This window comes from Apteryx rowi, unplaced genomic scaffold, assembly GCF_003343035.1.
Source record: "Apteryx rowi isolate R43461 unplaced genomic scaffold, aptRow1 scaffold_126, whole genome shotgun sequence".
NCBI lineage: Eukaryota > Metazoa > Chordata > Aves > Apterygiformes > Apterygidae > Apteryx > Apteryx rowi.
The window spans coordinates 1,248,510-1,265,638 of NW_020447486.1; the positions used below are offsets into that span (position 1 = coordinate 1,248,510).

Here is a 17,129-nt window from a genome sequence, read left to right on the forward strand (position 1 = left end):
TGTGCAAAATATTTTCAATGTATTACATGCGTAACTGGCAAGAGAGTACAATGAATATCCCCCACTGGCCAGTGGGAACATTATTTCTCTACTGAATAACTGGAAAGAGTTTTGCACATAATGCTATGACTTGGCATCATAAGCATGAATTACCTCAGTATGTTTCAAGCTGCAGGCCTCTGGGTGTGATATAAATCTTCCAAAGCACAGTATCATCATAAGGAGGCAATCAGGAAAGAAGATAAATATCACAGGCAACCRCCAGATGTTGTGAGGCACAGCCTTATGCATTTTAGGATCTGACACCTGTTTGATGACATAGTACAATTCCAGAAAAAACAGATAGATGTATTTACAAGTAAATATATCCACAAGTTGTCTCATCATCTGTTAGAAATGAAGCGCAAGTGTCAATGCTAGTCACAGCTCAGATTTTCTAAGTTCAATATATTTGTGACTTCAGCAGCGGTAATTCAGAAGTACACTTACTAATTCTTCTTTGTGGCATAAAACACCCTGGCCACCAGCAACAAAGCAAATGTAGGGCAACATACTTCTGTCACTTCTGGGAAATTCAGCAGGTAGTATGCGCTTTCCTCAGACTTCCTGACTTAGGGCTCATCCTAACCTATCGGTAACCCACAGAACTTCTCAGAGACGCTGTCTATCCCAAAGGCCTAAGTGAATATTTTAGCCTAAGTGAAAACAAACCTTCCCCAAATGACAATAAATCAGAACATCACTACAGCTGTTGAAATTGCAGCTGTTCCATGATCACAGCATGCACTTGGAATTACTACAACACATCAGGATATTTGATAGAAAAATCTTAACTGCTGTTCCAACTCCTTCATCTTCAAAGGCATCTGTGAAGTCTGAGGCACTGCAAATTGATATGATTGGTTAACTTTTTGATTTTTAAACACATTCCCATGCTATGTTAATAGCAGTTCCATTCACATGAAAAACTGCCTTGAACAGGTACCCTTGATCATCTCAGTAGTATTTTGCTCTAGAACTTATCAGCCAGAAGCAGAGCCAGCATTCCAGGACACTGAGCAAGCTTAAGCAGCTGCCATTCAAAATGAATTCATTTGTCTCAAAGATGATTCTGACTAATATACTTCCAGAAAAATGAGAAAAGCTTTCAGATTTAAATCAGTGACAGAATTCAAGTTCCATTATTCAAGCGGAAAGAAGACATTTCTAGCTCCTCATATGGTTAAAAGCTTCTATTTTATTTCTGAGATGTCATTTGACAATTCTGATTCTTTACAGAAKGCATTTTAGGCATCCTGTTGGGGTATTTGTTTTGGCCTTCCCATTAGATGGATGCTGACTAAATAACTTGGAAAATATTTTATATATATACAATTATACTTGTAAATGATCCTAGATTATATAGAATGCCATAAGTTACATACATGGTTGTATGAGAAGGGAGGTATGACCTGTTTTGCAATAACTGTTATCTTACTCAAAAGTGAGATTAATAAAACCAAGTTACGCCTATAGGTATTTTTGTATGAGACATTCTGCAAACGTTTGGTATTTATCATGTGATTCCCCAACTTGTTTTTCAACTGGAAAAAGATCCTACAAAACAAGCATGCTTTCTCCATATAATAGTCCTGTAGGCAAGACATGCTCACACAAATATTCTTTAGAATATTCCTTCAGATTAGTCCTTCAGTAAAACAAAATTTTTATTGGTGGATCTATAGTTTTTTATTCTAAACAATTATGTGAAAAAAAACAGAGGTTCAAGTCTTATTAAAGCAAAGTATGGAAAATTTCTAAAAACTTTCACACCTTCAAAAAAGGTACTGTTTGTACTGTGTGTTCTCAGAGGCCACAGAGGGCATAAATGAAAGCTTCTGGTCTGTGCAATACAACTGGAAAAGCAAATGGGGCCTTTCTGAGCTCAGTGCAAAGAACATGGATTTTTTTCTATATTTCCAGAGGAAAACTGAGGTGGAAGACTCCTCAAAATCATGGGGTAGACATTCTCATTAAGTCTATTGTGTGAAGACTGGGCACAATAGAAATATTTCAAGTATTTACTTTCAGACTGAATCCAAGCTTGGCTGTTTCATTTCCTTTTGACATCTTTCTGTTTGGGATCAAGTGTATTTAATCACAGACATCATTTTTTATATATAAAGAACAAATGTTTGTTTATTTCTTTACAAACTAAATGTAAACAGATAAATTGGAAATCTTTTTGCAGAATAACTCAAGTTCACCTAAAATAACTGCAGCTAGGATTATCCTGTATATTAAACCTTTTGGCACGTAAAGAGACTTTATCACATATTTACTGTATTCTTCACTTACAACAGGCTGGTATTAAGACACACAGTATCAAGGGCTTTTTTGCTTATTAAATGAGGAGGAAAAGCAGAGAAACAGATCATATTTTGTAGATGAATCCAGCCTATGGAAATTATTTTTAGGTGGTCAAGTCACAGTGCCACACGACCATGGGAGCTTTTTATCAGCAACTCAGTGGCACCCTCTAAACAAAAGATACTTCCCTTTTTTTGATCATGTTAAGAAATAACTTTGCATGGACTAATAAAGATAGTAATAACTTTCTCCATTTTCTATAGAGTGTTTCTCACTTGCTCCTGGTGGGCTGTCTGATGTAAGACAGCATACAAATGCAGTGAATCATAAACGTAATTTTAGCATAGCTTCTAAGAATAAACCCTTTGAATTTTTTTTCTTTGTTACCAAGAAAAGGGAAAATATAAAAAGCAGGATGGCTGCTGCAGAAGTATATACCATAGTATTATCCCACTCATTTTGAAAGACCCCTTGATTATTACCAATTAAACAGTCCTGCTTTTTAAGATTCACCAATAGTGAAATAATACTTGTAAAGCTTTATCCCACAAAGATACAGCAAAAGTACATGATTTTCATCTGACAACTATTGAAGACTTCATTAAAAATGGCATTCTTCTTTCTGACCATAAATCTCTCAAATAATGGAAATAGCAAAACAGGTTCTGATAACATCTCTATTACTACACTGTAGTGCAAATAAACCTTTGTATGCATAATGAGTTACAAACTGCAATGAACATGCACTAAGAATATGTGCAAACATATTAAAAAGTACGGAAATAGTCTAGACTTGGAAAACATATTCATCCATTAACCATCACCATTTAGAGTTGATACTGCTATTGCCAATTTTGGGACAGAGCATCTACAAATGTGTGGAAAATTAGAATCAGTATTTACTTCTAATGAGTCTCCCAGTTCATATATTGCAGATTACAGTGAAGTACACGACAGACAGGTTATCATACAGTTTTGATGGTAATGTAGCAAGAAGTCTTAAACTGCTTTTCTCCTTCTGGAAAAAGTTTCACAGGTTCTGAAATGGTATTTCATTGTGTCAACTTTAAATACATGCAAATAACAGGGGATGGGGTGGGGTTCCTTCCTGGAACTGAATGAGATTGTAAATATTTTCCAGATATTAAAAGTTACTTTGGTATATGCAGGGAGGGTCAACTAGCTAAAACTTTTAGATTCTTTGATGTCAAAAAGATGGTAGACATGGAAAAGACTTTCAGTGATTGAAAATTATTTATATTAATTTCACAAGATACTAACCTCTTCTTAATTAGCAGGTCAAATAGCAAATGTTGACATAATAATGCATTAAATGATTGGTAAGTTACAACAAACAACTGATGACAAATTCTTGGGCCATAATTAGAATTCTTACCTGAAAACACACCAAAGCAAGGACAGAGAAATGGAAACTAACTCACACTAACTCTCAAATGCTTCCATGTACATTTTTATTTTCTCCAACACAATTATTTTAATCTGATCAAGTCATTTTTTGGGAAAAAAGTATAGGCTTTTCAGGAAATTATAAGCATGATTTAAAGACTGAAATTGAATAAAAGACTATATATGGATTGTTTGTATGATAAATACTGAGTATTGGGAGATTCAGTAGAATTCACATGCTCAATTCTGGTGCCTTGCATTAGAAAATAGTTTCACCTTCTCTCTACAAATTCTGATTCTTTGCATTCCTTAACATTTTCTGAAAATTATTCTGTCTATTCCTTTTTGAAACACAACAGTGAAAAGAATGAACAAAATAAAAGTCCTTGTAAAAAGGACTTGCATGAATTGCACACAGCTGATAAATATGGATTGTTAAGGCTGACCTTCAAATTAAAGTTAATGTCAATTGTACATGCAAATACTTCCATGAATTTACTGAAAACTAAACATGTACTAAAATAAATGGTACTCAGAAGAATAGTGTTAAATTTTTAATTGAACTGTATACTAACTGAACTGTATATTTCAAGGCAACAGAAACATACCTTTGAAAGAAGATGTATGACATATTTCCTAAAATGTTTCCTAACACCCTCCTCCAGCCCACTCCCAAATTTAACCGTTATTTTTCTTGCAGTTTTCCATTATTTTCATCCAAGAAACAAGGAAAGCCTAAGGAAACCTGTTGCCATCAAAAATCCCCTTCCTTGAGACACTGATGTGACTCTGCAAACAGCAAGTGTGTGGCAATAGTTTAACATGGATGAGTGACTGAGAAGCACCATGAGAGGGAAAAAGCCATGGAGTTAGGCAGGGGTAGTACAGATTTTCAATTGGACTGGGAGTAATTAATGTCCAGTTGTTACAGATTCTTTTAAGAGCAGATGCTTTCAATTCTGTTCATTTCTTTGACCATCTCCTCTCCTAGTTGTTGCATTTATATAGGTTTGGCCTAACGCAGATGGTAACTACTGGATCAAAATCCATCATCTGTACTTCTTCCATGAAAAGAAAGTGACTTCAATTGTAGCAACCAGCTCAGTCTCTTAAAATAAAAATTACAACTTTTAGGTATCAATGTCTTTAGAGAAATTTTACTTCAGGTCTTGTAAAAGTCGGAAGCAGCTCTACTACTCACACATACACATCTGACTACATGGCATATGATTCAGCAGACAACCCAATAAAATGAAATGAAGAACTAGAGGCACACACAGCATTTTTCATAATTGTCGTACTGCCATGCAAGAGACTTCTGATTAAGACACAGAATCAGAAATCAGGGCTCACAAAAATATTTCCAACCCAGCTGCAGACCTGTTCATATCACCAAAAAATCCAAATCTAAAGAGTTCTGGTGACTCTTACAGCTCTAAAATGTACATTCTCTATCCTCCTTGAGGTGTTAAGTTTTACTTCACTCACTAATGCACTTCATTTCAAAAGCAATAAAACATACTTTCAAATGTGTCCAACACAGGGCATCATTTGAGACTAAATTAAAAAAAAAAAAAATCAACAGAACATTTATTTCAGTATGGAGAGAAAAGTATAGAGATAAAAGCACTGTAGAAAGCTTATTCCTGCACTGATTTATGCACTTAAAATCTCAGCCCTAAAACTATATTAAAGGGACTTTTAGAGCATTTAGGGGCAAAATAATTTAAGTTGCCAGCTTTGCTCTAAAAACTTTGGAACAATTCTTGTTTTTACTGTCATATTTTAGTCCTGTAATACACATATCTCCTCCTGAGGCATGAAAGCAATCACATGGATGGGAAAAATATTGACTTCTCAGAGGCAGTACAGCTGTCAAATATGCAAGCTAACAAATGGTGGGAAGGAGATAAAGAAACAGTGAAAAGGATGATAGTTTATGAGCATTATGGATTGCAGCGCTTAAAAATAAAGTTTGTCACCTGAATATGATGTATGTCAGCAACCTTTTAACTCAATATACTTATAATAATAACAAAAAAAATATATTATTAATTCTGGTAATGACAATGTCAGGAGGCAGCAACATTTAAAGACCTTTTAAGAAGTAAGATATAGTATCTCAACCCCAATATGCGAGACTAAAGTGCCAGGCTTTATACATACTCATACTGGTATTTATGCTGATAGACTTTGTTTCAGTACAAGAAAAGGGAAAAGCGTACTGGTATAAAGGGATTTTATACAATACATTGTTTTATATTTCTGACTATATTGGCTTAAATAAATTAATCATCTTTCCCTATCTGATGGTTTTACAGCTACAAAGACTGTGCTAACAAGTTCTGAATTTCACAACTGGATTTTCTACTACCTAGGTTTCTCCTCTACATTTTTGTTATTAACCATTCATGACAGGCTGAAATTTTTACATATGCATGATGTATTTTGCCAACTTCTGATACCTGAAGATCTCTAGTATTTCAGCTCCTGGATTCAACAGGCTGAGAAGGTGGATACATTTGTTGGTATATCCTAGTTTCTACAGGGGCAAGCAAGATCACATGCTATTTAAATATTGTTTTTTCATTCTCTGGATCTCTGCTACGCTTCTCCAAACACTACAACTAAAATTACAGTCTGTGGGCTCTTCAAATGGCAAAGAGCATTTCTGTATGAAAGCTTGTATAGGAAAGCTTTCCTACTTTGAAGGTTACCAGGTATCCCAGCCTGACTTGTTTATATGCTGGTAGGTATATTTTACTATTTACAGAAAAGTGCAGCAAGGAGAAATACAAGCTTGGAGAATTACATGTTGTTGGTATTACTGTACAGGTGCTAATGACTTATTTTTCATACTAACAAAACCAATGCCAGATAGAACTGCCAGTCTTATATTTTTAGCTATAGAATCTTGCAATGAAAATGAAGATCCGTCAAGATGCTCTTTATCCAGTTTTAGCAATGGAAATGAAATCAAAAACTCAGATCTATGTAGCAATTCTGTTCCTACTAAATAAATGTTTAGGGCTTGTATGAATAACTTGATTCTACAGCGGCCTCCTCAGGAGATCTGGCGTATCATTAGAACAGCAGAAAACTATTAAACATATCTCCTTCTTTGTTTGATYAGCTCATCTCACCACAAGCACAGTCCCACTCATTCAGTGAAATTAACATTTCTCTTAGGTATTAGATCAAAGAGATATGGGTGATCAGATCCATCTGGAGATCTGTGAACTATCAGAGAAATAACTTTTTAAAGGGAAAATGTAAGTATAACCTGGGGAAAGCCAAAAGAAAAATGCAGCTTCATTACAGAATGATCTACAAGAGCAATGGAATTCTCATTTCCAGATTTAGTCCTACTTGTTCTGGCCAATTTCATTTCCCTTGTTTTGCAGGAAACAATCTCACATATACAAGGCTCCCAGCAGATAGGACCATTTTCCTGTCTTTAAATGCCACTATTCTCTATTAAAATTTTATAAACATCTGAAGGGAAATCAATAAAGACATTTTTCATTGGTTGGCCTGTAACTGGACTCAAACTTTGACGGGCCGCATCTGCTTTGGTTCAAAACTGTTTCTAAACTAAGTAACAGTTGCGTCTGAGCTAAGCCTGGCCTGTGTAGCCGGCGCTGCGAGGAGCAAGCAGCTCTTCCCTCTGCCCAACGTACAGAATTGCCACTAGATGGAGCATCAGCCTCAGAAACCGAGGGGCTGTCTCTCACAGCCAAAACACACAGCCCAGGGACGCAAATGACAGTGTTTTTATTTATAGCATATCCTTTGCCCCCCTTTCATTTCAGTTCTTCTGAAAAGCTGAGCAAGGAATGACCATTAGGCACTCAGTCAGTTATTTATATAACCCAGCACTTTTTACTATGACCCTGCCAAAGAATACCTCCGAATCCTCATTGCCAATTATAACGCTCCATCTGCCTGAACTGCCCAGGTTTCAGTCAGTGTAAGCACACTTCATAGGAGCAGAGGAGCCAGAATACTGCCCTTGTGAGAATGTCCCTTGGCACACCAAAGCATTCGGGAACAGAAAAAGGGCAGTTACTCCCAATCATGCTCACGGGAAGGCATGGAAGAGTGGAAAAAGTGTTTAAGAAGAAATTGTAAAAGTGCAGAACAGTGTATTACTTGTTTTTCTGCAACAATACATGAATTTCACTAGAATAACATGAATAAAAAAGATAAACTGGCACATAAAGTCGGAGGAAACACGAAAATCCTAAATCTTATCTGTAAAGAGTAACAGCTACAACTATGCTTTAAGTGGGTGTGTTGACAGTGAACTTCCCCCGAGCCTCTGCATAGCGCTAGATTATAAAAACGGGACGGCCCCCGGCTGTCGCCTCACAGCTTTTGCTCGGAGCCGCCTCCGGCAGCGCTCCGCCGGGGGGAGCCCGCGCTTCGCGGCGGCGGCGGCGGCGCCCGGGACGAGGGGCGGCGGCGGCRGCAGGCGCCCGGGCAGGGCCGCCGAGGCGAGGCGGGGCGGGGGCAGGCTAGCGAGCGGCGCCTCTTGTAACACGGAAAAGGAGCCGGAGGAAGGAAGCTGCCTGTACACCGAAACAAGCACCCCGGTGCTAGTTATAACCCCCGTGCATGAAAGCGTCGAGACCGCACCTGAGGCCCTGCTGCCGCTCCTAAGCGTGAGCCAGCTCAGAGTTCTGGCCCGGGGGCTACAAAGTCCTTGAATGAACATACTGGCCGCGCTGTCACGCGAGCTAGAAGTGGCATCGCAAACACGTGCCTCTAAGGTCTTCCTGGCACTAACGCTCAGCCAGTTCTCCCCAGACCACTTTCCTTACATATTACATGCATAACAAGACAAGTACTTTGTCGTACGGAGCTGCAACAAAATAGAGCAATGGGGTTTGAATTGGTTTAGTCTCTTGGATATTATATGCTTAAAGTTTTTAATTTAAAACTACACCCATGAAGTTTTATATATTTTTTTAGTATAGCTGGGTGAAACAAAGTAGTCAAAAACTGCTAATCCTGCAGATTTTTATCACATATGACTTCTGTAATGTTCCCTTCTACAGGTGCGTGGGGAACTCTGTTCTTCCCATGGTTGTTTTCTGAAGGTAATGCAAACACATTCAGATAATCTCCAGAAGTTTTTCACTGTTTGTTTTCCATGGGTCTTCACATCTGACATCTGACACATTCAAGCAGGGAAGTGAAGTATGTCAAATGACTTTTGACCCTGCATTTCCATCAGAAGATGTATTAATATTTTCAGAACACACCTGATTTTACACTGAACAATTACTTTAAACTATTCAGGCTTCAGTGCACAGCTAAAAAAACAAATCTTATCAGTTTGTTCAGGAAGGTTTCCCATCCTGAAAGAAAAATGGCATTACAATCCCAAAATAGGTATAACAAAGATTAACAGAATATGCAAGCAGAAAACATTTGCATATGTTTAACAAATAAGTCTGCACACCCCTTTGCTACAGATGCTTGATCTGCGTTATCATTTGTTGTCAAATTTTGTGAACCCCCCGACCACATTGCTAGGGATCCTTATAATTCTGTATCTGGGACATAAAAAGCTGTTAAAATACCTGTGACTGCAAAACGTAAGTTGTAAGTTCAAGAAACTTATTTTTTCAGCCTCTGATTCATCAAAATTACACCAATAATTTTTCTCAAGTATACTACTATGAGAGAAACGTGAAATGTATGGCAAAGATTAAAAATCTACTTCACAATTCCACTAAAGAGCACTTGAAAGATCATTTTCTCCTTGAACAGAACTCAATATTGCTTAAAGAAGCGAACGCTACTTTTTCATATCAAAACTCCACACTTATTTCATCTCACTCTGCAGATGTCAGACAAACATGACATCAGTCAGAACGCCTGAAGTAGTCTGCATGTCTCCCAGATTGGCTACCCACACTAGAAACTGGTTTTATGTAGTTTGAACTTTGCTATCTACCCCGTTAGACTACTACAGGAGCACAGAACACAAAAACTACCCATTTTCTAAGCTATTACCGATTTTCATTACAGATCAGTTACAGGTTAAAATAATGCCATATCAATTTTACAGTCACTTCTGCCACAAATATGTGATATACTGTATTTTGAAAGCATATGAGATTAAGCTGTGGAAATCAGCCTTGAACTAGAATTTGAGGGAAGAGGGAGACCATTTTCATAATATTCAATAATTTTCAAAATTATTTCCATGACTAATATCTTCTGCAAAAATTGTGCTTCAGATGCCCAGGATATGTAGACTTTTTTTTCATGAAAGGGTAAATTCAAATTGAAAATGTGAAGACACAATTTAATAAGGAAGAATTTTTTCTAAAGCATCTGGTTACATATTAGATGAAAGGTAACAGCCAAGGAGTTAACTTTTCCAACAAGATACATATGACCTATTAACATACGCTACCTAAATCCAAGATGGCATTACACAGAAAAAAACATCTTTCATGAAAAAGCCAGTGATTAAATAGCCTTATAGGAAGGGAGATATTTCCAGGCAATGCTGGAGAATGAAGTTTAATGAAGAAGCTCTTGCTGCTACTGGCCAGGCTGTGCTCTGCACGGCAGCCTTCCAGCACCTACGAGGAGGTTATGAAGACGACAGAGCCAGGCTGTTCACAGCAACGCATGGCAGCAGGACAAGAGACAACGGGTGTAAATGGATCTGAGAGGTTCTGACTGGATATATGCAAAGCCTTTTCCCCAGGAGGAGAATGGAGCAGTGGAACAAGTTGCCCAGAGCGGTTGTGCAGCTCTAAGGTGGAGGTTTTCTACAGCCGTCTACAGAGCTGCCCGGAGCAACCCGGCGGGGCCTCTCATGGCTGACCCTGCGTTGAAGAGGAGTTTGGTCTAGAGACCTCCTGATGTCACTTCCTACCTGAATTAGCCTACAATGTTATGATAAAAACTTCCATTGTCCCATAGCATATTCACATAGTCACAAGACACTTTCAAAAGGAGACTATGATAAAATTCACACAATATATTATATGGTATCACTCAAGCTTTTAAAAATGCATTTCCTTCAAGAACAATCACAAATCTAAGACTTTATCACTTTATATTAAGAAAGCACAATTTCAGAACTCATTTTCTGAGACCAATGATTGTCAGCTCCCAAGATGTTTTAATGGCTATTGGTAGTATTTGAATCTTGTCATAAAATTACATTATTGACATTTGTAGTTGCAAATATAGATATAAAACCACCCTGAGAAGCAGCCTTTGTAGTAGAAACAAGCATACCAGACTTTGTAGTACCTCTGCTATTTCAAATTTATGAATGGTTATTGTAGTTACAGTTCATAATAAACTTTCTTCCAAATCTTGAATATGTCTCATAATTTTCCCATGGCAGTTTACACTTACACTGTATTTAGAATAAGATAATTGCAAAGAGCATTTATGATTTACTATTTATGACTTACTATTATTACTGTTGTTATTATTATACACTTTTACAGTTAAATGAAGAACAAAATTCATGCACTTATCCAAAGTCTTCCCACTGATTACCAAGAACAGTGTGCAAAGAGCTCTTTGCAGTCCTGCAAGCTCAGGATCTGGTCACCACCAGAAGCAGGCCACACTGCCTCCAAGGTCAAACTCCCACACACTGGTGAGCATTGACTCAGCACTGTACTGAGGTAGTAATAGAGTCTGCACCAGGGGTCTGAAGGCCTGAATGAAGCGAACATGGAAGCTAAACGTCTGCTGGAGTATGCAACTACCTTCTGATTACTTGCCAGGGACACTGAAAAAACATTCCTGATCTAAACACTCACCTCCACAGCACTGCTTTCCGGGATATTTTCCTCACAGTAGATGGCAATCTATGCTGATTCCATCAGCTTTAGTYTATCAGATGGCCTTTTATGGTCATGTGGCAACAGATGACCAGAAAACTTTCCGAGTAACTGCATGGCATAAAATGCAAAAGATACAAGTGTAGAAATGCTTGTTCCCCAAGTATGGTAAGGCCTGAGGTCTCCTGAAGGTAAACCCCCTTCTCAATCCCACCCTTGCTCTACAAAAAGAATTCATCCAAGAGAACCTTTAACTCTGGAGTACTTTGTGTCAATAACTCCAGTACAAGGGCTAGCCTGCTCATAAACGAAGAACATGGATGCTTCCTTTTCATTCAAGATTAACAGGCTGAATCTCACTCAAAATGTATATGGCAATCACATGTGAAAAGATGCAGCAATGAAAGATATTTAAGATGTGTTACCGAGACGCTGAACAGAGAACTGGTATCTTCTAGTACATACATGAAAACAGAAATTCTGCATCTTGGTACAAACTTATTTGTTCCCACAAGTTACTTCATCTATCAGTAAATTTCTTTCTTCATGGACCAGTCTGAGAGGGTAAAACAAATCAGATCAGCCAAGAGTGGAAAACAATTACAAAACATCTACTGGTAATATCCTCTTGGTAACTCTGCAAAAGTTAAATACTGATTTTTGCACTGTGATTGAATTTTATTATGCCTTTCATAGCACTTACATCAGCCGATAACCTCCTCCTTCAGATCTTTTGCAAGGCAGTGCAGATACATCACTATTCAGCTATCAGTTCTCAAATATTAGTATCAGAAAATCTGTCAAAGAATAGTTATAGATGCAGAGTCAGAGAGGTATTTCCTGTATTCCTAGTCTCTTCAGTACAGAACCTACTCTAACTTCTGTCTCCTCTCTACCTCTCTGTCTATCTCTAAAAACAGGTTTAACAGTTGCAACATTTCATTATTTGATAGATAAGCATTTCCACCTTTACACATTAAAGGTATATCCTACAAATAGGTATATAATAGATTTCCTTACCATAGGAATCTGCAGGATTCTATTAGAAGAAAAGATAGTATGATGCCATGAAGAGAAGAGTTTTAAAAAATCTGGTTCTTCACTATCTTTTCTTTCATCAAAAAAGAAAAAAACAAAAAAACCTCAAGTACCTTCTTATTATAATCCTTTCTCAAGTGATGGGAGAATTTTAACAATCGATTTCTTCCCAGTTGCAAACTTCTGTTGATAAAAATGTCATCTTGAAGGAAAAGGAACAAATCAATTCACGTTTTTTTTGTCTATTTAAATAAGGAATCAATAAAGTACCAGAAAAACCAACATTAATCAAAGTAAAGCCAGCCTTAAAAGCATTAGTCAATTTGTCTCAGCTCTTAAATTTGGCCTTTCCAGTTCTTTATTGTTTCCTTAGAATCATTTCTTTGGTCAGTAATGAATTTTGTGAGCCCCTGTAATCATGCATAAAAGCTGTTACTGCCACCAGTTAAAAGACAGGGTAAGCAAAACTAAATTGCAGCAAAACTAAATTGCAGTTAAGTGTAGCTAAGTATAGGAAGGGATCTGTAATTTCCGGATGTTTCTTTTCTTTTCCTGAAGCTCAGGGGAGCTATGGCACAGGGAGAGGACAACTCTCCAGAAGCTTTGTAAGGAACCCTAAATGGGTTGGGTAGTTGGAGAATGTTGGAACTCTACTTCTAAATCATGTATAGACTAGCACAAACTGGTAGAAACCAGTCATTAGTTCTAATATTGGATTTCAGTATCCACAAGTCATACTGTATCAGCTAGGTAAGGAAGAAAATGTTTTTAAGGACAGAAGCTAATATCCCAAGCTATGAAGCTAACCAATATAATATGGTGGCAGAATATTCACAATGCACAGCTCCAGTTCACTACAGATCAAAATTTATTAATTGAACAAATTTTTAAATAAGTAACAAAAATAAATAAATCAGTGTGTTCACAGTTTACTAACAGGAAGAATGGTCATTTTTGTCATATTGCAGTTTTTGATGGAAATTATTCCCACTATTCTAATGAAGTGTAGACATATGTCTGAACCAAGTATTTACTGCTCTTGAAGACATTTTCAGATTAGGTCTGTAAACAATATATCAGGTGAAAAAGCACGTAGAACACACTTGGGTTTTGTCATGAAACATGTCACAGTCTTCTTACAGCAGTTTTAAAGGGGTTAAAAGATGGTAAAGAGAAAAATAGCGTCTTTACAAATGAACCTGATTTTCTTTCCTAACTACACAAACTGTTGCATATATTTTTCCCCCTAGCAATCTCATTTTCATTGTTTCACATTACCACCCTGAATAGTAATTTGGCTTTGAATAATTCCCTCATCATAATGCAGATGTCAGCACCGAGCTATACAGGCACAAGCTACAGTGTATGCAGCAGCTCTGGTTTAAAATGCAGGCCTTTGTATGCAGAGCCAGTGAAGCATGTGTTTTTTATTTTTTAGCTGTTTCGAACAGATTGAAAATTCCACAGGCTACAGAGTCTTGAATAATTTAGAATGCTGCTTAGAGTACTCCTTAGCTAGAAAAATATATAAAGAGGGGGAAGAATTACTTCATTTTGCTTTGCTGGATATATTTGATCCCTAGATAGTAGCAATTCCTTGGTAGGCAGAGACTAAGAACACATAGGGATAAGAGATACAAAAGATCCCATTTCAGGAGAACAGATTGATTCATGATATTAATGAGATTGAAGAGCAATTTCATCACTGAACAAGACTAGCAGCAGGGCTATTTCTCCGTCTTTGTGACAGGAGAGGAATAAAACTAGGCTGTAGGACTTGCTCTGCTACTCAGAACTGACAAAACTCAGGTAGGTGGAGAAGAAATTAGTCTGCCATTGCTTCAGTGGAATGGTGCTGGGGCAGCATGACAATCACCACTCAGAAAGGAATGGCTAAATCTATTTATTCAAATGCGTTGGTGATATCTAGAATGGTTTAAGTTAAATGTTCAAAGAATCTACTATTTATGGACCTCCCTTGCATAAAAAAAGCCTGCACCCAACAAGGGGGTAAGTTAATGTCAGGTTCCTCGTTATGAATCTTTTCTGTGCTCCTCTGCACGTGCCTTGCCTCAGCTCAAGCCAAATTCAGAAATGGTATTTATGCTGCACTTCATTTTTCAAAACAGCTATTTTACCAAAAATAAAATACATGCCAAGGAGTCCTACATTAAAAAATATCCTCCATCAATCCTGTTTGTCTTGATTATGTTCTCCTAATAAATAAAACAGCAAGTCTTTAAATTTTTGTGTCAGGATCAATCCCAAATGTTCAGCCCTCTCCTCATAAATGCCAAAGCTCTCATTGAATCACATGGGCACCAGGTACACATTTCAGTGACTGCCAACTTTCTCTTACCCTAAAGTCCAGATTGTCATGAAATAGAAATACAGTTCAATGAGATCATATGTCTGCACAGGTAACTCTGAAATCTCTCTGCGTTTCCCTACCTGGATACATTTAAAACATGCTACAGTGAAGACACTACAAAATGCACAAAAATGTATTTACTATGCAGTTTAAGTTTTGCAAACATTTGCAAGTCATAGTTTCAAGGCTAGGCTGCAGCTTTAGCAAGAGGCTGAGAATGAACTGAACTGCTGTAGCAATAGCACTCTTGCTCTGAAGAGCCCCTGTGGGGATCTCCTCACTTAGACCTGTCAGGTCTCATTGCTCTGAGCATATGACTCACTCAATTAGACCTCAGCTTGTGCACTTTCCCACTCCTGCCACAGAGTCTGCATTTCACGTATTTGCAGTGCCATGATTTTCATTTAGCTCTCAGCTGTGCCTTGTTCATGGGGTTTCAGGAGGAGCAGTGCACATTTTCTGGGCAGCTGCCTTAGCACATCTGCACTTTTTCACAAACATGCCAATCCATGACATGACCTTGATCATGCCAGATGCACAACCTTCTCCCTCATCAGCTGGAGTCCCATGAGTCAGCATTAATATCTGTTAAAAGACACATGCTGTATGCATAGACTGGGGGAGCAAAGGAAATATAATTCAACAAATCTCTCCATATGTCTAATTAAATAATGCTTGCACTCAAGAGAAGCCTACAAGAAGCACACAGCCAACTCCACCAACTTCACGTGAACTAGCAACTAGTCACCCAGTTAGTTGCAACCTAACCCTGCTATGAGGGGGGAACAGAGCAGAACTGCAGGCCGAGGCAGTAATGCCAGCTGTGCTTCTAAAACAAACAAGCACTGACAGTGGAAGCCCTGCACCCTACGCAAAAGCTGGGAAACTTGTCTCCTGTGTTTCTCAAAGCCATGATAGAAGCAAAGGACTACTTTTTGTATAGGATTCTATTTTTAGTAGTGACTTCCATTTCAAGGTAAAGTGGAAAACTATTCATAGTCATTAATCATACTTACAAAAACTCATCCTCTGGTGACTGTGATCAGACAACTAAAGTGTTAACTTTTTGCATTAAACTTTCATACTCTCAGCAGTTTTACTTTATTTTGTGACTCATTCCTGGAACTAATGAAAATACAAAATAAAAAAAGCTAAAAGCTTTAAATGCAGGCAAGCCACATTAATTTATGCATCCGTCTGATAAGTGCTGCTGTTCTTTCTTGCAAAGTACTTAGCAGAAAGATAGTACTATGTTTTCTGAGGCTCAGACCGCTTCATTGTTTCTTTAACACTTGTACTGATGAATTACAATGACATGAAAAACCACCAAAGCATAGCTTCTATTAAGTAGGGAATTTATTATTAACAGCATAGCCTAAAATTGATGCCATAAGTGAATTTGCTGCAAAAGCTACACTATTAAGCCAGGTGAACAACATTGAAATGTCTTGTATTGTGTACCTAGGTGCTTGCTTGTACGTTCAGAAGGAACACAAGCTTAGTGGCATAGGAAGACATAAAAGTATTTAGGCATTTAGATTAATTAAAACAGGTAATTCCAGCACAAAGGAAATGGGCATGGAGATGAGCCCCCATTTGGAATCTGTAGGTCCAGTTAACGCAGAAAAAATGGCATATTGGTAGTGAATATATTATTCACTATATTAATATAGTGAATATTAATACAAAAACATCCTGACACCCCGTTAGTCTCTATCCATAACTTTACCAATATTTTTTTTTAAGTTAAAAACTGAACTGAAAGCTACATAAACCAAAAGGAATGAGGAATTTATTTCCTGAGTGTCCATTCCCATATGGAACCTCAAGACTTTATTTTGTACACTGCTTAATGACTGGTTGCAAATACCAACAATCAAAGCAAATTCCCACTGTGAAAGCTATCTTCAATTCTTCCTTCTGCTGACATCCATCTCACTGGAATTAGAAAGAGGATAATGACAGATTTTAGAAATGGTTATGATGCAAACCTCCATGCTTACCAAAACAGATATGTATTGATGTCAGAAGGTGATATTCAGCAAATTTTTTTTTCTATTACCAGTGTACAAGAGTCTCAGACTGCTTAATGCTGACAAATAAAACTATAGAGTGCTTCCTAAGAGAACTTTTTC

General features: G+C 37.5%; 1 protein-coding gene across 11 annotated transcripts in view; it reads right to left on the minus strand.

Moving 5' to 3' along the window:
* CAMK2G (calcium/calmodulin dependent protein kinase II gamma) overlaps window positions 1–12,305 on the minus strand; it is a 237,098-nt gene extending 224,793 nt beyond the window's left edge. For all 11 annotated transcript variants that reach the window (XM_026055831.1, XM_026055825.1, XM_026055829.1 and 8 more), the window contains exon 1: window positions 12,289–12,305. In XM_026055831.1, coding sequence (XP_025911616.1) covers window positions 12,289–12,290 — 2 coding nt within the window. In that variant the 5' untranslated portion in view covers window positions 12,291–12,305. The remainder of the gene's footprint in view (window positions 1–12,288) is intronic.
* Window positions 12,306–17,129: the final 4,824 nt, after the last annotated feature.